Source organism: Sipha flava, unplaced genomic scaffold, assembly GCF_003268045.1.
Source record: "Sipha flava isolate LNK unplaced genomic scaffold, YSA_version1 492_pilon_pilon, whole genome shotgun sequence".
Lineage (NCBI taxonomy): Eukaryota > Metazoa > Arthropoda > Insecta > Hemiptera > Aphididae > Sipha > Sipha flava.
This window is the reverse complement of record NW_020273323.1, coordinates 197,394-220,366: the sequence shown is the minus strand read 5'-3', so window position 1 is coordinate 220,366 and position 22,973 is coordinate 197,394. Positions and strand designations below refer to the sequence as shown.

The window sequence follows — 22,973 nt, the reverse complement described above, 5'->3', positions numbered from 1 at the left end:
TTTTTATTACAATCAGTCAAAAATCAAAAATTAAATATTATTTATTGATTTGTAAGACAGTAAGAGTATTGAAGTAGTTAATAAAAATCTAATATTTCATAATATGGTACTTCAAACACTACACATGTTTGAACAAAATTATACTTATACATTATCAATTGATTTTTGCATTTTATTTCGGTATACTTCAAATGAGTAATTATTTATATTTTCATTACTTACTTGTTTTTATCGGTATCGTCTTATTATTTATACTTTTATTGATTAAGTGTTAATATCTATATCAAAATATTATTCATGCGATTATTAATTAAGGGTTATTATCTTTATTGTTTAAACCCAACCTAGTTTCTGTATTGCATTGTGCTATAAATCATATTTTATTTTTTTTATTTTATGTTGATTAATCTTCTGGCAACTGGGTATATAAGACAGCTATCCTACTGCACAATTGTCTACTCTATTCTTGGAGCGATGGCAGACTTACGCAGTGTCTGAGAGAATAGATATTCGTATTAAGAATATAATGAGACGCATCCAGGCACTTATCGCTTGGTTTTAATTAAAAAATTATATATTACAATGGTAAAGGGTCTACAAATTTTTATTTCATTATTTTGCCAATTAAGTGTTCTTTATTATGATATAGCATATTATTGTAAAAGTATAGAATTTATTTATTTATTTTAATAAAATAATAAAAAATTTAATTAAAATTAAAAATTATTAAATGATTAATACTCGTAAATTAATATATAATTAAACAAATAAATACTTAGTCTGGAGTATTATTATTATTATTTTTAAAGTACGACCGGTTTCAAATTAAAAATGTATCGTTGTATGCAAATACAATGAAATTGCGGCTCTTATTTACTTTGTATATACCTGATAATGAATTTTTAATTCGAAACCGGTCATACTTTACAAATATAATAATATTCCAGTCTAAGCATTTATTTATTTATTTCTTTATATAAACTAATATTTGTTTATTTATTTATATATTCAGTTATTTTATCCAATACAGTCCACCATAATCGCCGAGTCAAAGATATTTAGCAAGTATATACTTGGTGATCGTTCCATACAACTAATATGAAATATACGATTCACGAATACAAGTATTTTAAGATTGGTTATTTTTTTATTTTTTAATAATGCTGTGTATGAATTATTTTGATTTTTTAATTATTTATGTTCATGTATTTAAATGGTGATAATCTCAACAAAAAAAAAATTTAATTTCTAGAAGAATGTTAATTGTAGTGTACAATAACCCAAATCAAGATTTCTACGCTTAATTCTACATAATTTTTCAAATAAATACATAGATATATCGTAATATACATCGTAGATAAAATCAAATCAAATGCCCAGTTTTTTAAAATAATTTAGACTTTAGATTGTTTTGTTATTATATTGGGCATAGTTGGGCTTAGAGTTAGTTTTATTTTCTTGGCATGTGCTTGGACTAGGCAGTAATGAATTTGCATCATTAATATTTGCAGACTTGCACGTTGGATATCGTATTAATAGTTGGTTGCCACCGCATATTTATGATTTGCATCCTATGTTTATAATATATAATATATATTTATTTTCTCGTAGTTATTTAATCGCGTTTATTGTAAATCTCGAAAAAGCCGAGTAATAATAGAGATCAGCGAGCAAAGGCATAGATTTTATAATTACCTCGACCAGTCCTTGACACATTCGGATAACTATTACGTATAGGGATTTCTCGATCTCCGTTGCCGACGGTACTAACAAATTGAGAAATGACGACATAGCAATAGCAATCCCGAAAACTCTGAAAACGGATATTACATGTATTCTTAACAGTAATGGCGAATATCAACCACACACTGCATACTGCATAGGATGGGTCACTGAGTTTAAGAGATTGTGTGTCAAAGGTTATAACGTAGTGGCCCACTCCATACACATGGTGCATATTATAATATTATATTTTATTTAAGACATATAATAAGTGTAGACATCTACCTGTTAGCTGGATACATGGAGGCCAGAAAGCCGCCGGGCACCTGGGTAATCAAATATCCGCAAAAAAACGACATCTCAATGGCGACAAACGACCCAAGGGACCAATTGATCTGCCGGACGAATCGTTATAATCATACGCGAAAAAATACAACGTATAAATATAATGATAATGATATATACTTTACTTTCGATCCACAACTTACCGGTCGTTCGTGAATCGGTGTACTGCCCACTGGTAACGGAGTGTGAGCTGTGGTCGTAGTCGTAATCGTCAATGTTCGGTTTGCAATGACATCGTCCTAAACGGACAAAAAAAAAAAAAAAAAATAAAAAACAGTTGATCAGTGTCCTCCAGTGAATAAATCATGATGTAGATCGAATACAATGAATAATGGTGATCATGCGACGACCGACCCCATCAGGCAGATGCTACTACTACGCTGGGACTTCAATTCGTCGCGCGGATGAGTTTTACCACTAATAGGACGCATATTCTTCAAGTACCTCCCCCGTTCTACTGCCCAAAACAAGGAGCTGTTTGTAATGGGTTGCGCACGTGCTTTAAATTCTTCGCGTAATCTACAACACACGTTCCGAACACTCTTACCCGAACGTACAGACACGTCCATCACATAGTAATATGTGCAGTCGGTTTGGCGAGAGAACAGGACTGCTTAGAAACCAAAAATCCTCGTACTCTGTACCGCAACCATCTGTCCGCACCCCGTTTTCCGATGAGCTTCCACGTTATCGCACGCGCTGCCGCCGTCCAATACACTATCGCCAAACAAGGTTTCCGAAGGTTTTTCTCGGGCCGTTATTCGAACGCCTCGCGATCGTCTCGAAAAAACCGTCGGAGAAATCTTACGACGTCATGTGCCTAACTGAAAGCAACGGCCGGTAAACGAACGTTTTGACTGCATGTGCCACGTCCACCGCCGTCGCGGAACACGACAATGTACGATATTCTATGTAGAGGTGACGTATACATTCCGACGCGAGCGGACCGATGTACGACGATTATTATTATGACACGCAACGCAATACATACGCTCTGACCTTTTGACCCCGGTATGTTTTAATATGTATGTATTTTATACATCCATATGATATATAACCGTTTTGCGAATTCCATTTCGCGCGCCACCGCTCACTCCCCGCCGCCTGGCGACCTTAAAACAGTCGACGTTTCACGGCGAGGGCGTTTGCTGCACCGTCGTCGTCGGGCCGGGGCGGAGAGGTGTTTTCGGTGGGTATAGAAATAATATATATAATGTTGGCGGACAGACGGACGAAATGCAATTGCTTTTACCGTTGTAAAGTCAGGGATGCGCGCGTGCACGCGCACGCATTCGCCCACCCGCAAAAACTGGCCCGCGTTCGCCGCGGGATTTTAGGGGTGCTCGCCGTTGCGCGTTTCAACCGGATTCACGGTACATTAAACTCCCCGTGCTGGGGAACATCCGTGAAAACCACCCGAAAAGCATTGTCGCGCATCGTCCGCACAGTGGGCCGAGATGAGGCGGTGGCGTCGGCGGCAGCGATGATAATCGAACTCGATCCGACTACGAGCAAGTTACGGCGGTAATCACGTCATCAAAAACTCTAAACACATTATAAAGAGAGTCCGCGCACGTTTATATATATATATATATATATATACATTGGTACGCTATTTAAGTCGTTCTCTCGCCGAAAGGGTTAAGGAATTGTTTTGCTCATTCCGGTTGGCGTCCGCGTGGAATCGGCTATATTATACTTAATCGAAAACCGTATCGCGCGCACCGAACAATAGATGCGCCACAAGCGTTTTGTGAAATGCATCAAATCGCTATCGTATGCACGTCTTAGTAAGAAATTTTCCACGATAGTATAAGGTACAGTGCAGTAGTTTTCAAACTGATGCGCCACAAGCGTTCTACAGACGTGCCGCAATATTTTTAAAAACATTTAGCAATTGTCGGAGAAAAACAATCCTCATGCGTTGATGATCAAGACATGTGCCATGTAAATGTTACGAATAGAGTTCAGTGTAATAGGTTAAAAAAAAAAATTTAAACCATTGATATACATATTATACAGTATTACGCGGCTTTTCGACGACATCGTATAACTTTAGGTTATATAATTGTTATATTGTGCGTCGTAACCGCGTTGGCGGCTGAAGAACGTTTATTAACTTACGTCGGATCCTATGTGGAATTTCAGTTTCGCCATGGACATGTTGCACCGCATCCCAAATGAAATCATGAAACCTGGAAGGGTTAAAAAAAATGTCAACCAATAATTATAACTTTATTTCCAGTTGCCGAAATATAATAACTATTGTCAACTGGAAGACTACAAGCACATCAGTTTTCGACAAAATCAAAATTTTGTTTTCATGCTCAAAAAAGTAATAATCGTAGTCATGAAATTTTTACTGATATAACCGTTTGCTATAATTTTCAAAAACATTTCTTAGTGCTATTTTTACAGAAAATGTTAATATTCATAATTTCAATGTGTTTTTAAAAATGTTGATTAAAAATTCTAATTGGATAAAATACCTTCAAAATGTAATATAAAGTTTTTTCATGTATACAAATGCTGATAAAAAAAAAAAAATTACAAGCGTTTAGTTATTAAATGTTGATAAATCAATTAAAATCACGAAAATCTTATACATTTCTTAAAATATTAATAATATTATAAATATAATAATATTATATATTAATAAATATAATATTTTAAACTTTTATACTTAAACTTGAACATTTGATATAATATTTCTCATTTAAGTTTATTTCTAACTAATTTTAAAAGATATTTTGAAAAGTCACAAAAAAAAAAAAAAAATTCATAGTCATTACAAATTTAATTTTGATGAAATCGAATATTACAATAAATTTCCATGAAAATAAGTTCAATAAAAAGTTATTCAGTTAATATTTCATTTTTTGAAATATTTAAATAAAGTTTGGGCTATTTATAAGCACTTGAAATTTTTGATTTTTCCAAATTTTAGAAGTCATTTTCTTTACGAAAATTTGAGAATTCTGGTTTTCTATTTTATCGACAATATTTAGAAATATAACTGATCCACTTGAATTTTTTCACTCAGAATAGTGTTTTAGAGAGCAATGGTATACTTGTTTTAAATTTAAAATACTAATACTATTTACCCATCTCTGTATCTCAGCTGTCCATGATGTCCGATCCGACCTAAGATTCTAACCATTTTTTCGCTATAAAAATTTTACATATTTTTACTATACCTAGATATTCTTGATATTCATCAATTCTGTTTAAAACAAGAAGAAAATTACTGTTGGTAGCTAATATTCTGAACATAAATTTTTGGTCGGAACCAATTTGTATTGCACACGTCGAACTACTAGAAACCACATTGAGTAGTTTTTTTAGATCATAAGTGAAACGACTAATGCATTTTATTTTATTTTTATTTTTATTTTTTCGACCCGAACACCAATTCCGTAATTTTCCGTCAATCACAAATACCAACTTTTAATAGTATTGTTAATCATCATGCAACGCAATATAGTTAATTACCGATGCATGTTAGTATGGCTATGGTATATCTCTTGCTCAGATTTGGTATTTCCGGTTTGATGTATTTGTCGATATGTCTGAGGGGTGGTCGAACGGGTGATGCCAACGACTCGGCCGGACTTTGTAGACCAAATTCGCCACCTCCCGAACAATCTTCGGTGTAGCTAAACAAAAAAAAAAGTACAACACAGTTGTTAACATTATTAAAATTTATCACAGTCGACTGTAAATCGTATTCATATGATATTTACGGAATGGAAGACTTTTCTAAATGTGATTTGTTTAAATTGAATTCGAACTCGTCATATTGTTGTTGATTCGGCCTGAAAAAAAAAAAGTCGTTTTATCAAATGAAAAACCGTTAATTCAAAGTGTGTATATAATAATGATGGTTCCACTGTAGTTGCGAATAAGCCATTAAAACGGAGGAAAATGACACGCGGCTACAGCAATTATCTTGCAAACGATTTAGGCGCGTGTGTCGAGTTCTCGTCACATGTCACCGAAGCAGTTCACGCGCGCACGACATAAATACAGTGTTGGCAGAACGAACAGTCTGATCACCGGTGTGTGCTATATGTTGTATTCCGTATTGATCGTACGAAACGATAAAACGATAAATGGAATTGCGATCAAAATGTAAAAACACGAATTACTTTAATACTTGAAATATGTTTCGATACATATGTTTTGTTTTAATGATAATTTTAGTATCATATTACAGGTGTAAACCAAATGGAAAAATCGATATTATTTTTATGAACACCAACTGACGGTTGTGTTTAATGGATAATGCATATTTTTGCGATTATATTCGTCCAAATCTACTTCTGAGGTCGTCCAAGGTTAAGAATAAATTAATTAACTGTTATTTGGTTGGATTAATTGGAATAAAATATGTGCCTTGACAGAGTTAATTTTTTTTTTGTATCTTTAAAACCCAATCCGAAAAATGTTTACTTTCTAATACACTTAAATCAGAATTTAGCACTCGAAATATTATTCCAATCATCATTATACAGCAAGCGTACAATATTTTTAATTTGTTGTAAAACTGTATAGTCAAAGTAAATGCTCGATGATCATTTCTAGTCAAACGAATAATCGGTTTTCATATCACTATTAAAAATATTTAGTATTTTACTATTTTTATTTGCGTTTCCTATGTCCTACGGAATTTTTCAATCATTTTTTTGTTTCAATACGCCCAATTTCATTTGATCTAAGCGCCACTGACTTTAAGTTACCTCAATAAAAATGATGAAAAAGTGTGAATAATATGAAATTATTTAAATTGATAGAGCAAAAATTAGATCCAGTTAAGTAGATTTATTCCAGTAAATACGATAAAATAAAATAACCAATTTGAATTTACTAAATAAACAAGAGTCGTGACTGGCAATACTTATGATTTGACCGTAAAAATAAACACCACTGAAATTCATTAAAAATAATAACGATTGTTAGGTTTAAAAACAAAAGGTGATTTCGCTTTGGTTTGTATACAACTGAAAAATCAAAGTTTTTCAAGAAAAACGGTGGTCCTTTGAAAAATTGAAACACACACACACACACACACACACAAATGTATTTTATCGTCTCCTCGAAATTACGTTTTACGGTTACGCAATCAATGGAAATATAAAAAAAAAAAAACACTGCATGCAATGGTGGGATATAAGACACACCCTATACGTATTATATTTATTTATAGATGTGTCGCAAGACGTCTACAGGAACGAGCGCGGAGCAATAGTACGGAGCACAAAAGCAGCGACTAAATTGTGTATAAGGTAGGTGGTACAAGCAGTATTATGATGTGTACACGCGCACCTCCGACGAGCCCACTCGACGTCGCGGCCAGACGAATACCCGGTATCGTTCGGTGCGGTGTATATACACATCGCGAGTGATTAAAAACCTAAATGGGGGTGTCGGCGGCACAATGGTAGCAATTCAATTAATTTCCGCAAACGCCGTGGAGTCGCGGCGTCGACGATCCTTCTGCCTCCGAATGTATAGAGGCACATGCATTCTTCGGATACGGAGTAATTTTATTTAGTTTTTTTCCTCTCCCCTTTATTTTCCTACATCGAAAACAACAGACGAACTACGTTCGCTTTCGGACAACTTTGCTGACAGAACGACGTTCGCTCTGTACAATATGTGCACCTACATAAACCGCTGTACTATGCAGTAATTTATATGAACGCGACATCGCTGGTGATAGTATTATTGAAATTCAAATTTATGTTAAAAAAAAAAAAAAACAATCTACAGAGTCAACATTGGAATACTAACGAATCGAAAATGGCATTTATTAAAACTACATCAAACATTAATTTCGTAATCGCCGAATCAATATTTTATGATATACATAAATATCACAGTTCGCAAAAATAAATCAATGTCAAATGAACAAAAAATGAAAATAAAAATTAAGTATGAAAAACATTCGAAAATGAAAAAATGCAATTCAATTTCGATTGCTTTTTGTTTTTTGTCTTCAGTACCTAAAAAGTGTAAACAGAAAATCTAAACGGATATGAAAGAATGTAAATAGAATATTCGACATTTGAAATACAAATAATCATTATTTTTACGTAGAAATAGAATTAAAAATTTCAATTTTTTATAAAAAAGAGCACTACATACATGAAAATACTTATAGATGATATTTTAGTTTTAATTTAGTATATTATGTGACGATCAAAATGCTATTCAAAAAAACTAAACTTAGTAAAATCCTTTATTATATATAACAGAAATTTGTTCGGTAAAAATTTGATTATATATCGATTATTAAGTATTATTCAAATAAAAATTTCAATATACCAAGTACCAGGTAAAGCCAAGTAAAAATGCAATGTTATGCCGGATACCGTTTAAGGGCTGAGTGTCAATCATGACAACGAGTACTCAGTTATCCAGTAATAACCGGGTACCCCTAACATCTCTAATATATAAATCTAAAAGGTAGGTTCAATCAATATTGTCAAATAATTTTTCAAAATGTTCACGGTGTAAACGTACCAACTTTCGTAGGTCAGCTTTAAAGTCACTTAAGATTAAAATCTTAGCTAAATAAAATTTATTGTTCTTGAAATTCTTTTTTCAAAGAATGATAGAACAGTAATTTTATATTTATTACGAAAGTTTTTTTTTTTTTAAAATGTGTTGAACTAAATCAGAATTAAAAAACTTTAAGCTATACATTTTTTAAAATCGAAAAACCCCACCAAAAACTGTTATTTTTCTTACGTGAGTCCACAGAACTTAAAAAGTGTGGAAACAAAATTCAATATACGTATAACGACGATAAGACGATAACTGCACTTGATGCATGATTGACTGCATGATGGTGGACTGTCTCATTGTATGTTAAATTGTTCATCGACCGTTATCATACCACGTGGGTATTATTATATGCGAGCTACGGATTAATTTATCGGGTGCAAAGGGCGAACGAAGACCTCTTGAAGGCGCTCAGAAACATTGTACAACAATAAAAAACGTGATTAGGACCATATTGATGATGGTATTTTATATACTATTAATTGTGTATATATACGATTATTATACTCGTATAATAGTATCGATTTGGATAACAGTTGGGGAAACAATATACTATACCACCATCACCGTGTGGTCCGCGCCGAATACAGCAATCTCGTTGGCCGAATTTATTTGCAACCAAACTTAGTTGTTAATTGCACTGTATAATCGATGGTTGAACATTTTCAACCACTTCATCGTATGTCCGAGTGTGCAAAGATACTTGATTCGTAGTAGTTCGTTGCGAATTAATAATATTATAAATGCAAATTAATTTAATCGAAGCCCCCCGGTCTTCATCGTACTTAAATAGATCATATTTAAACGAAACGTGTACATTAAATTAACAGAAATCGGTGATAGTATTGGAGTAGTACCTGAAGAACTGTCGAACACGGTGTTCACAAAATATTCAGCAGCGATGGTTTTTTTCGTCATCATCATCGCACTGCGACATGTATTTTTTTTAACGACGCAGTTGAAGCGTCGCAGAAAACGATGACTTTTATTAATACGCGTGCAATATATATTTATATGTATATATATTGTGGGTGTAAAAGTAAACCGTATGCGGAACGACGACGTAATCGAAATTCAATCCGGTCGCTGGAAGGGATTTCGACGCGGCTGGAACGAAGAAAGCCAACAACACACTCGGCCCGTAGAGTCAATAATGACAGTTTGATTGATGACGCGAAGGGCTTTGGACTCTTATATATATAAATAATATACGCTCATGCGAAACAAAAATCGCGCGGGCTCCTCCTGTGTTCAGCGATGACTGACCGCGACGAGGAGGGATGGACAAAGGAAACTATAACGAAGAGAGGGTGATACAGTAGGAAAGAGAAGGACGAGAAGGAGGAAAAGGCTGCGAGTTGGTGACAACGACGACGTCTGTCACGTCCTAATCTGAACTTGTGACCGCTACCGCCGTCGATTTCTCTTTATTATCCTCTCCTTGTACCCGCTACCCTCCATCGCAAGGTGTTTCCGGAGTCCGAGAAAATGGACCTCTCCCAATCCCCGACCACCGTCATTCGTCAACGCGGCCCGTAAGAGAAAGGACATGATGTTTATTACGACGAATTTATCACGTTTGACGACCGAAGTAAATGGCTTTTATAAACAAACCCTATATACAAGAACACACCTATATACTATACCACCACTCATTGTGCGCGTTAGTGTGTGCACGAGGTGAAGCACACGCATTTACCCCCATCCGGATTTCAACTTTTTTTTCATTTCGCGTTTTCGATGCCCACACGTTGCTTTATAACGATACAAATAAATAATGAAATATTTATTACAGCGTACGTAACGATATTGTAAGCGATCGCGTTTTTATTTACTGGCCCATCCAGTATCCATAAGTTTAAGAAACAATGCGTATAGTATATATATATAAATAAATCTAGTTTATTATATTGTTGCAGTTCTATTTTAGTATTGCTTATGTAAAAAAAAAAAATATAATACATAATTTATACGTAAGGGAAGACAAAACTTAAGTTTCCCTAGGTGTCATTAAACATTTGAGCCTGGCGTGCTCATCGGCGACATTTATTTCAACAATATTTACGAGTAACTGATTTCAATTGAAAGACTTTTCTTTTTCTAAAGCGATTATTTGGAAATGGATTCTTGATCGCTTTTTTACGCGCACTATATCTTTGGAGTGAGTTGAATGCATGTGAACGATTAAACGCTTGGACACATATAACATGTTCATATAATCAAACAATAAGTTATAATAAAAACACAACATTTATTAATAAACTTAAGGTACCGAATTACAAATAATTCGTTTTCAAACAACCACGACGGGTCTTTCTACCGCTCTCATTGCTATTAAATCATTGACGCAATGCCAGCTTTTGACTTGATGGACATTTGAATCAAATGCAAATTCAACTCTTCTAGTCTAAAACACTATAAACGCATAAAAAATATGACCGGTCACTGAATACTGTATTCAACTCCAGGAAAAATTTGCAGAAAAAAGTACCAAATTTCAAAACGATTTGAAAAATTTAAACTACAAACGATGCATAGTTGATGGATAATTTAATGCTTACTATACATTTGGAAGAAATTGAACTCATCCGTGAATTTCTCATGCTATGCCCATACATGAAGTACAACCTTTTGAGATGCTATATAGAGTAACTCGACGGTCACCCTTTAAACAGTGATTTAAACGTAGTCAAAAAACAAAAGAAACAACAATTCTTAAATAATATTCGCGGTTACGTAACACGCGATAACTGCAATTATTAATACGAGAAAACGAGGGATGAATAAATCAACTGGAATCAATAAAACCCTCGGGTAATTGGACGTTGAAAATCGCAAATAAAATCCGATGACGTCGGTAATGCGTAACTCATTACATCGGTTATATTATCAGAAATAACAATACGGTGGCAGGCATAAAATGTGCGGACATGAAAAATTCATTGTCATCGCGTCCGCACTACCGCACGGCGACCTATAGTCGCGTCGGTTTCGCAGACAAGTGGGACGGGGAGGGGGGAATAGTATGATAACCGCTAACAATCTGTGCAGCTTCGGTTCCTGCGCGTCCGCCAAAATCACCCTTGGGAATTTTCACAAGAGGGTATTGCCGTACGTGTACACTCGGGCATACCTGCGTCTCTAAAAGTGCTTATATTATGTACGTTTATATATATACATACATATGTATGTACAGTATCATCCTCAACGTGCCTTACCCAGTCGCAGCCCTTCTTTATTACCTTTCAAGTACCTATACACACGCGCGCGCGCCACTCCGAATTCGATATCCGACGCATAAGGCCCTCGACGAAATTAGCGCGAAACGTTCGATATTTAACAATACAGCAGCGCCGCGAGTGACCGTACCATATTACACGGTGGAACTACAGCGTGTGCACGTCCGTCGGCTTTCGCGCACGATTAAAAATTAATACGCGTATAATATTCCTTAGCGCCCTCGTTTTCACTACGTACTAATCGTCGTCATCCTTTGTTCACCAACCCTTCCGGTGAAAACAAACCATATCCTAACAGTCAATTAACCGGGCGCGCGATCCGCGCAACCGATCGTTGCACAGGTAATACCGCGAACGGTATGATATTGCATTTGCGACCAGAACAGCGGTGACCAAGTGCGCACCCAAGTTAAACGTACCCCACACAACAATGTTAACGAAACTTAACAAATAAGTCCGTTTTATTTTAATGCAAATTTTTACAACCGACGACTCATATTTGACGTGTAATATCAATATTTATATATTTTTACGTCGATGGTATTATCTATTATTTTATTAAAATATATATATTATATAAATTCAATTAAATTAAAATTCGAATAATATTATACATTATAATCGTTAGTGTACTTTAATTTCATAAACCTACCAATTTTCTACTGCAATATTTTTAATATAATATTTATGTATCGGGTGCAGATAATTACAAGCGATAAAAGTATACGGTACATAGATTTTAGGCAATAGCCACTCGTAGTTATTATGCGGACATAGTGGCCTGTTCGGTAAATATTTCAAAATGAAATATTCTGCGTAACACGACGGTAGTGCAGGAACGGCAATGGGGAAAAAAACACTAAATCGTCCGTATCCGAACGCTGTATAAAATACACTGGCAACTAACGGCTTATTTCCCGAAAAGAGACGACGACTATATTGTATGGTATACTACAAAGCCTGATGCAGCTGGATTAAGACGAGGGTCGGCTGGAATATTGGTACCGAGATGAGGGCAGTTTTGTTTGTTGACCGCAAATATCCGTCGACATCAAGTCGCTTTTGTATCCCGAGAGTAGATTACCAATATACTCCATCGATCATGCACAATAATACACGAACGACGCGTCAAGATAGATATTACACACTAAATGGTCTAAAAATATTATCGCGTAGTATTTCGTTCAGCCCGTTCGCTCACGATTACAAAGTGTGTTGCAAACGTTCTGTTTTCCTAGTTTTAAACGAGCGCTAATGCACACGTTTAACGACGGAAGTAGGAAAACGGAAAAAGGAAAACGAGACCTCTGGATCCTTGTGGGAATTCATGAAAACGTCCGAGAGGAATTCAAATTCGCGCTTTTAGCATTTCAGAATTTATGTTCGATACGTGTACTTTGCGTGTTACTATTATATACATTAATAATAATAATAAACCGATATAAGTTACACTTGACTGATGAACTGTTAGCGATACAAATCTTATTAACATTGTCGCGACCACCGCGTTATACAATAATAATATTTTAATCGAATTGTAGTCGAAAAGTTGACCATCTTCTCCGTTAAGTACCGGGTTATGTCAAATATAATCGGTTACATTTACACTAACCTATGTTGAAACTGTTTTAAACGGTTTTCGATATACTGTGTACATATATTTTTGAATAATTATAATACGGGTGCACGCGCGTTATTTCCCTCCCCAGTGAATTAAAAAAAAAAACACCCCGAATATCGACGGGACAAACTCGCACTTCAAACGATATCAATTTTACTCGGTAATTCGCGAAAGGCAAATATATACACGGAACGACGACGAGACCGCGAGCATAATAATAATGTTTACAGGCGGCAGGGGGGTAGGACGGGTGACGTAGGGTGTATAGTACAGTGAAGTAGTAGTAGTAGTAGTAGTAGTAGTATAATAATATTATATACATATAGTAACGCTGGCGTGTCCTTTTGCCGTGTGCGTCGGGTGAAGTTTATTAAATCTTTGCCCGAGCTTATTGACTGAACGAGTGAACCGCCGCCGTTCCCGGGGATGTTGCCGAATATTAAAACGGCACAAAAGGAAGCCGCGTAATACACTCGACGGTGGTTTATATTGGTTTCTGGTCCCTAAATACATATATGTATATAAATATATACACGCGCGCAGCAAGTATAAAGTAAAATAACAAAAAAAATAAAATAAAAACCTTTCTCGGGCGAAACGAAATACAATATCACGCGCAATGAACGCAATCGTACAACGACGAGACAAACTAGCACGAGCACATGCGGAGGATGTTCAATTGAAACATTATGTACCACAGCGTCTGTCAAGTCAGTCAAGTCATCCCCGTAGCCCAATAAATTACAAATAATGTCACGGATCGCTGTGTAAAACAAGTAACTACGACTATTAAAAGGTGTAAGTACAAACCGATCATACGCTACAGCTATTTCAGAAAATAAAAATAACTCATGCTATGTCGCTCTATCTAATTATTTCGTGTTTTTCCAACCATACTGTTTAAATGTAATTTTATATATATATATATTTTTTTTCATATCTTTACTTTTTAGAGTCTCAGCTCAAAAAAATAGTTTTACATTTTTAGTTATTTTCAATAAATTATAATTTATTCGATAAACGTAGAACTGTACAAGCCAAGATAAAATTGTGTATGTGTTGATTCCAAACAAGTAAAAGCTAATCATTATTTGGGACGATCGTACACTTATAGATCTATAAAATATATTTTTTAGTACGTTATAGTATTTTGCTATACTGTTTGCACTGTAACGATGATATGATAATCACTACAATTGAATTAACTCACTATTCTAGACATAAACAACTGCTCAAGATTACTGCTGCATACAGCCATATACTCCATAAACGAAATAAATCCCTTTACTCCTGATCGTGGTTTTTTTCAGACAAGTTATAGAACATCCGATAAATAAAAACTCAAGACCCATAAGTGAATAGTAGATAAACATCGTATACATACAAAAACTATAGGAAATAACACGAAGGAAAACGTAAGTTATTCAATTTTTAACCTCTTTAAAAGCTAAATTATAATCTTTAGTGTATTATAATTGTTATTTTTTAATATCAAAATACTCAGCATATATGATTAAACTAAAATAACTAAACTTTATAATAATGATTATTAACTGAACTAACAATAGGTACTCATAACAAATCCTTCATTATATATTTTAGTTTAAAATATTTTAAAAAAATGTAAAAAAATATAAGTCTGTATTATGAATTTTCGCTGAATGATTTTTTACCTACGCAGTATGGTTTTTTTCCAATAAAATCGTAAATAAATGATTATTTTACTTATAGATCCATATATATTTAACGATCATGAACTCGCATATACGCACCCGTACTATCATATTCGGCCTATGAAACTTTAAATCCAGAGCGTACTTTAAAGCATCGTATTCTGTTAATCGTTTAGTAACACAACAGTTGCAAAATTAACCTTGGTTGTTAAAAAACTTTAAATAAATAAACATTACTACGTCTATAGAAACTGATTACAATAACCTATACAAGTATTGATAACATATTGTAAGTGGTCAAATGTTCACCAATAAAAAATAATAAATCTCCAAATGACGACTTAAAAGTTGGCAGACAAGTGATGTTTGGAGTTGCTGCATGGTTCCGATTTTCAGTAGAAACGTTGACTCAAAAGGGTCATACATTTATTGAGCCCAGATTTCCGTTCAGTAAAAATTACTGCGCGTGCGTAATACAATATGTATAGACAACTTAATGTCGTCACGCAAAAGCGAAGAAAATAATATCAAATAATGGTTGGAGGGGGGAGGGAGAACGACTAGGGCCCAGGCTAAGACGAGATGGCGAATATAAAGAATATGTCTCGACGCGAACCCGAGATTTCGGAAGAAAGACGCCGATCACAATAGGCGCGTGCGGTTGTCCCCTTAGGCGATTGGAAAATAACCGGCGCAAAGCCTACCATGTGAACTGGCCACTGCAGTGTGTAGACTTCATAAAAGGATTTATTGTCTCCCCCCGTTCGTATACTTGCAAGCACGAACCGATAAAATCTTCAGACTAATCTTTTGAATTCAAACTATCAAAATGTGTACAGTGAAAGTCTCTCCATATATATATATATATGTATTATTCGTATACATTACACTCGTCGGCCATCCGGGAGGAGCCAATGTGTGCTATGTGTTTCGGAAGTCAAACGAAAATCGAAAAATCTGAAAATCCGAAGTGATTTTTGTAGAATAATAAAATTCAAAACGTCATCCCGGTTTACGTCGTACTCGTCATTGTTGATGAAGAATTTACATACTAATACGCTAAGCAAGTATGCATTGGCACATGTGTTGTAATGTCTTGTGCACTACTCAAACGAATAAAATACACCGTATCCCCTAACAACGATTTAGTGGTTATGGTAAAAATCATAGTAAATACTTATACAAAATATGGTGACGATAACAATTTTGCTATGAATTTATACTATCGTTGTTACAGCATGACGTTTCGGATAACATTTTAACATGAGTCCCTATGATAAGACAAATTTCAAAAATCTGACTGGAAAATTGTATATATATTATGTGTATTGTATATACTCGACGTCGTTCGTTTGGAACATCGCGTCAGTTGTGATCCGTAATTCAATTAATTATTTTCCAAAGCCGTCGTCTATAATGCAATATAATTCAATTCACGTTTTTATACTGTATGGTAATACTATTATCACGACGGTTCGGTCGTTATCGTATTAAAAACGGAACAACTTTTATGCAAGTTAGTGCCTCAAAAAAATAAAATCGGTAATTGTGTATATATAACCGATTCGGAAATTATTTAATATACTGATGTTTTTGTGCTTATTTGACGAAAACTTTTGTCATAAAATAACGGTCGAATGAATTTAAGGAGATTATTATCGTTTACAAACGATCCTTTTTTTTTTAACGATGATAACTCACTAATCTCGAAATTTCTAAAACATTATCAAAAACTTATTGCCAAGCTTTTATGTATATAAATTATATGATGTAGATTTTTTTTTTTTGCTGTATAAACTTCAATAAAAACCGCAGGAGACGAATCATCGTGAGCACACGTCTTCCCAAAAGGTATAACACATTTCAAAGAGATTTGTCTTTGAACATGTTTGATAAAGGAAAAAATGAATGTATATTACGAAGAAGATTGAGAGTTTACCGCAAAATCCTATTTGTTGTGCCGATGTGCTGACAAGATGCTCAATCCTCGGTCTTTTCAATGTTTGGGGATTACAAGCATCGAGTAATACCCTTCTTCTTATTTTTTCCTTTTTTTTTTTTTTTTTTTGTCACCGAAAGATTATGTATGTCAATGATTTCCCTCGGGAGTGAAGCGTATGATAATTGATTTCGTATTTCAGCTCATTTATCTGTGAAAACTTTCTTCTTCTTCCCTTAGGCTTCCTTCTCCGATTTCGCAACGTTATTTACTAAGAGATAAAAATCATTATCCGTTCTTTTCTTATTTCCATTTAAATCCGTTTGATAGTTAATTACTCCGGGACATTTTATTCTCCAAATGGATTTAATTAACATACATTAGCTTTATCGTAATAATCCCCCGAACTAGCATTTTATAAACTGCAAAATAAAATAAAACACATTTTTACTTTTTAAATTTATACAAAAGTCGACCATAGAAAATAAAATAGTTTTAAAATTAAATATTAATATTGATTTTTTTGTATAGATTGTTTATAGTTTCTGTACGAGGTTATATAGTGATAAAATATTTAAACGTTATACAAGATTATAATTAGAATTCGTTCTTGGCCATCTAGACGTATACATCTAATTTCGTTTGTCATGGCGAATATTCCATGTAAAAATAAGATTGTCACGCTGTATATTAATAATTATTGTATTCATATCCTCTTTGGCGTGGCGAGACGACACTTAATTATCGCCTACATAAAGTGTACTTTGGTATTTGCTTTCTATGTATATCATATATCTATCGCCATCTCGACCATCGGAGGCTGGAGCCTCCTTACATTGACGTTTTGACTTCATGGACCATTGTCAACGACCCCGTCGTCGTTGCCGGGCCAGAGTGTTCTGCAGTCAGGAAACAACCCTTCTGCCGTTTTATTGTCACCGGGACGAGGAATTGTTTTCCGACTCATCGGCTGCGACGAGGGTGTACATGTATATAATAATAATAATGATGTCGGACCCATTAGCGTGATTAATTCCGGTTGTTCCTTATATACTTACGGCAGACGGAAGGGCTGGAAGGCGCTCACGTCGTGATACACGCAGTCTCGTATCGATTAGAAATCGTGCATCCTCCAGCCAATAGGCGGTGTATAGAACTTTCCAGCTCCACTACACGTGGTGCACAATGAAATCGTTTAGGGTTTTCTCTATTCTTTCCGGACGAAATCGACATTTTCGGTTCCAATTTCATTAGATCGAATTGATTTTATACGCATTTTACTGTCAGCCCGTCTGGCGATGCACTCGGTCAACGCCTGTGTGTATCGATGGTAAATAATAATGACAAATAATAATAATAATAATACGCGAGACAGTGGCGATAGATATCGGGACCAGTATGATAATTCTGCAATACGCGGTCGTTTCTGCGCTGCATATGTAAATTGCGTGCTCGGACGGAGGACGACAAGAATATATTTACTGCAAGACTGGTTCCATTCGAAATTGTTTATCAAACGATTTTGTTTTTATTTGTATAAAGTGGCGGCGAGGAAAAGTAAAATATTGAATTAGACCGGCGAGAATATACAAGGCGGCAAAAGGAGGGTAGGGGAAAAAAAGCAGTGCGTTCATCCTCGATGGAGCGTCGCAATCACGTTTCTTTTCCGAAAATAAGCCACTTAAGCTACAAACGGAAAAAATGTATACACTTTCTTTCTCTTTTCAAATCGCACTGCGCGTCTCGTCGATATCAGTTTTCCTCTCGTGCGCACATAACGCGTGCACACTCGGAAACACCACAATAAGCCGTACGATTTAATGTAATACAAATAACGCGTTATCGCGTGTACACTGTGTACTGCTGCTGCACGGGCGTGCACATGAAAAAAAAAAGCCTTGCCGATTGCGCAACGAAACCGTGTATTGACTTTACACAAATGTCCGTCCAACGAGCGAACGTTTTATTCTAACGTTAGTTAAACAACCATCTCCAGATTGTTCGTATACATATGATTGCGGTGTAATAACACTCCGTGATCGATATGCATTCCGTTATCGGACGTAGAAGTGTTCCGATTTACAGTGGTTTTGAAGTGCATTAGAAAGGTTAAATAACGCTATGTTCAGTCACGTCGCGTATCAGATAAACGCGTGTACGTCGATCGTAGCGCTCGAGAAGTTTGTGAATATTTTAACAATAACAATTAAGGATTTTTTTGTCGTTGAAAATGGTACATCAATCGGACGTTTTTCTCAATTATTACAAATTACCGGGACCTTGGTACAACGTTAAATACACGATATACTACTGGTTTTTTACCGCCGTCAAGGTATGTAGAGCAAAATGTTTTTGAACAATGTATTCAACGGTAATAGAATACATATTGGAACAATACCGCTATCGTAATAATGATTTCGATCGCTCGACACTGTATTATATTATTATTTTTATTCGCCAGAAAATATTACGTATTTTTGACATCCATTCCAAACACGGCAGACCCGAAGACAACGACGGACCTCATCGGCTGAACGATGTCGTAGTAAGTTTAATTATACACATTATGATACGCGTTATTTTTTATGCTAAATGAATGTAATGCTTGTCGAGGGGTATGATGCCACGTGGATAGGTGGCACGACGTCCGACAGCAAATGGATCATACTAGCGCTCGACAGACGAAAGAACTGCAAAATGTCAATAGGATACGTGTATGTACAGGTATGTCGCCTACATTTCATACATAATCAAAATGTTTGTGAGATTGACTTAAAATATGGATTATTATCAACTGCCGAACAATGCAGTCTTCAAATCTAATGAAATAGAAACCATGTTAGCTTTAAAACACACTTATTGACAAAAGTAAATACTTTTCATTGCTGAGAAAACAATAATCGCTACTGTAAAATTGTTTTTTTCAGTCTTTATAAATAATTGATTTTCTCGTACCCGAAAACTGGTAGTTGTATGAAAAAATAAATATATTTATCTTTTTTTTCCCCCAACAGCTAGATTAGTACTACAGCTAATTCAAACTCAACGAATAACGGTTTGTGTTCAATATTATTTTTTCTATTACTTTTACCATTTGACTCAATTCCGATCTGAACCCCCAAGTCATGGGTACGCATACGTTTAAATATATGTGTAACAAGGATACGTAACAAATTTTAAGTACTTATCAGATGGTTTCAGTAGGTACACGTACATTCAATATCACTACACCTACGTTTCGTCGCGTTAATTAATTTTAGGATAGAATCCCTTCCCGGATAAGCGTGTCTACAAACACAGAACGTACAACCCCCACAGCATGTTCGAATTATTTGGTTATAGATTCCGGGAATTGGGCGCTTGGCCACTCCGATGTACCCGAATTCCATGGAAAATACTAAGGGAAACAGTGCGAACGGTTTCGCTTTAGACGAATACAGCCTGACGATGAGCAAACCTCTCCGACAGTGGTTCATTACCTTTCATGGTAATATGACGTAAGTAAAACGCACGATGTATAAAATAGCACCCCTGATACACATACAGGGGTACCTGAGTTCAAGAGTAAAATTAAAATCATCAATTATTACCCCCAGTTTATTTTGAGCTAAATATATTGTTTGAAAAGGGTTGTTTTTACGTTTATGAGAATGGATTTATTAGATTATTTTTATTTTTTATTTATTTAATAATACTATATAATACACTTAAATTTATGCAAAAATAATACGTACATATGAGATTAATATCTTATGATTTCAACGAAATAGTGAGTGATTTTACGCAACATTAACAGCACTGCACAAGATATTCCCGGATTAGATTAATCGTATTACTTTTTTATGATTTAACCTCGATTTTCTTCAATGTTAAGACTTACGATTTTATTTTAAAATTCAAATATTTTACGTATAGGGGGTAAAAATAACCCGCGGGCTATCTTAACATAAGTAAGTTTAATACACCCACGTTTTATACTTAATGTGCGTCTACGAACTATAAATGCAATATTAACGCGTAAATGCGTTTTGGATGTATAGATTTGTAGACGATCCGAAAAATACTGTACGCGTGAAGATAAATGCCGATTGGAAGAGCAAACGTGACGTGTGGTTACTGAACCGAGACTTAAGCAGCGAGTCGTTTGCTGATTCGTTCGCTCTGGAGAACTGGAGAAAGTTCGCCGAGCCACTGTTGGATCGGTAACGATAATATTACAATAAAATGCATGTTACGACGAAAAAAATAGTTCATTGTAATACCTGCACGATATGGGCACGTAATTTTAGGTCTAAAGACGACGTGGTGCATTGGGAACAATTCGGCGATCTAAATGCGAACGTCGAGATCAACGGGAATATAATTGAAATTCGTAACGCAATGACGCTAAGAGACAGGAGCTTCGGTAAAGAAATAAAATAAAATAACATTATCAATTTAACGCCTAATATCCTAACGTGATATACGAAACTCCGTATTCCGCAGGTAAGATAAGGAATTTCTCAGCGATGCACAGATATTTCTACGTAACTATATTCCTTGACGACGGCTGTTCACTTGTGATCACTGTCGTATGCCACAAAATAACGTTTTCTAGGTGAGTTATTTGTCAATTATAACGAGTTAAAAGGTACAATTAAGTGACGTTTAGTTATTTTTCTTTAAGAGCTAATATTCTTCCATTGCATACAGTTATTATTCAATTAATTTTTCCTAATTTAAATTCCAGAAATTGAACATTTGTGCATTATATGTTTTAATAAATTTAAAAATACAAGTGATAATTATACTATACCTATATTTCAATAGGAATCAAAATAAAATATATAAATATACTTGTGTATATACGCATATACATTTTTTTATTGATGTTTTGTGCTTGTATATGTTAATACTGTATTATAAAACAATTTAATAAAAAAAGTAGTAGCTTTTAACTTTAATCTTAACTCCTGTACTAATCTAGATTAACTTCATTGAACGAGTAAAAAAATTAGTCTACTTGCTCAACCTTGGTTTTCTCGTTCCTTTTCCATACTTTATTGTACACAATTTGATCGTACTATGTCACGTTTAGATTGTTTTTCGGATTCATCAGCAACGACGACGGCACCTACACCAACATTGATTGGTCCGACTTGAATATATATCAATTTGGCGAAAACGGCAAAGTCGCCGAGGAATTATGTTTTTTAATTCGAATAGGTATGCTCTATTATTACTTCAGTAATACCATGTACACTTAACCATCATACACTTGTTGCAGGATAACTTTTATTGTTTATTTTCTTTGTACCAGGTAAGACCGTTCATACGGTGCAAATCAGTTGCGACAGCCAGCACTGGTATCGATTGGAAAAAGACGTGGTGCGGTGCGAACAAATCGGAAAATGTTTGCTCGACTACCGGGTCGGCAAGTGCATGATCCAATCGTTGTACAGCGAGACATCGTTGAAAGCGAAACCACTGTATAAACCGTTAGAGTTTTTAGACAATTAAAAGCCATTCGGAAAACATATTATATTATATTATAACGCGCGTCATCAAATCATTTCACCGCAGACGACCTCGAACGAATACGTTGTCCGTCGATTTCAAAAGCTGTGGTGATATACATTATATGCACATTACATGTTTATAAACTCAATTGGATTTTAAACGGTGCGGTAGTAACGGTATCATAGGGAAGTAGGGGTTGATCGAAAATGACTCTCCTGCCGATACACAGCGTCTTTGTGTAAACAGGTAACGTAAGCGATAATATAATGTATGAATCACAATAGATGATACGATAGCGTACGTGATCTCGCGTCATCAGCTCTTTCGTCGATCGATCTTTGTTTTATATTATAATTTAGCCTTTGTGG

General features: G+C 35.0%; 2 protein-coding genes across 2 annotated transcripts in view; one reads left to right on the top strand and one right to left on the bottom strand.

Annotated features, from left to right (window-relative positions):
* Positions 1-22,973, bottom strand: part of LOC112690182 (vesicular glutamate transporter 1-like) — a 74,859-nt gene that overhangs the window by 5,249 nt on the left and 46,637 nt on the right. Inside the window, exons 3-8 of the mRNA XM_025564131.1 lie at positions 5,811-5,882; positions 5,560-5,723; positions 4,192-4,262; positions 2,211-2,306; positions 2,008-2,117; positions 1,696-1,813 (exon numbers count right to left, since the gene is read on the bottom strand). Of these exons, the coding sequence (XP_025419916.1) occupies positions 1,696-1,813; positions 2,008-2,117; positions 2,211-2,306; positions 4,192-4,262; positions 5,560-5,723; positions 5,811-5,882 (631 nt within the window). The remainder of the gene's footprint in view (positions 1-1,695; positions 1,814-2,007; positions 2,118-2,210; positions 2,307-4,191; positions 4,263-5,559; positions 5,724-5,810; positions 5,883-22,973) is intronic.
* Positions 19,217-22,622, top strand: LOC112690184. Its single transcript, XM_025564138.1, has 9 exons — positions 19,217-19,438; positions 19,568-19,651; positions 19,720-19,830; positions 20,449-20,603; positions 21,147-21,308; positions 21,396-21,511; positions 21,592-21,703; positions 22,184-22,311; positions 22,406-22,622. The coding sequence occupies exons 1-9, from the start codon at positions 19,337-19,339 to the stop codon at positions 22,603-22,605; spliced, it is 1,170 nt and encodes a 389-aa protein (XP_025419923.1). The 5' UTR covers positions 19,217-19,336; the 3' UTR covers positions 22,606-22,622.

Bases quoted from the DNA above. Each gene is read 5' to 3' on its own strand.
- LOC112690184 (XM_025564138.1), top strand. From the start codon at position 19,337: ATGGTACATCAATCGGACGTTTTTCTCAATTATTACAAATTACCGGGA. The intron at 19,831-20,448 runs GTATGTCGCCTA...ATTTGGTTATAG, and splicing joins TAGGATACGTGTATGTACAG to ATTCCGGGAATTGGGCGCTT. The intron at 20,604-21,146 runs GTAAGTAAAACG...TTGGATGTATAG, and splicing joins ACCTTTCATGGTAATATGAC to ATTTGTAGACGATCCGAAAA.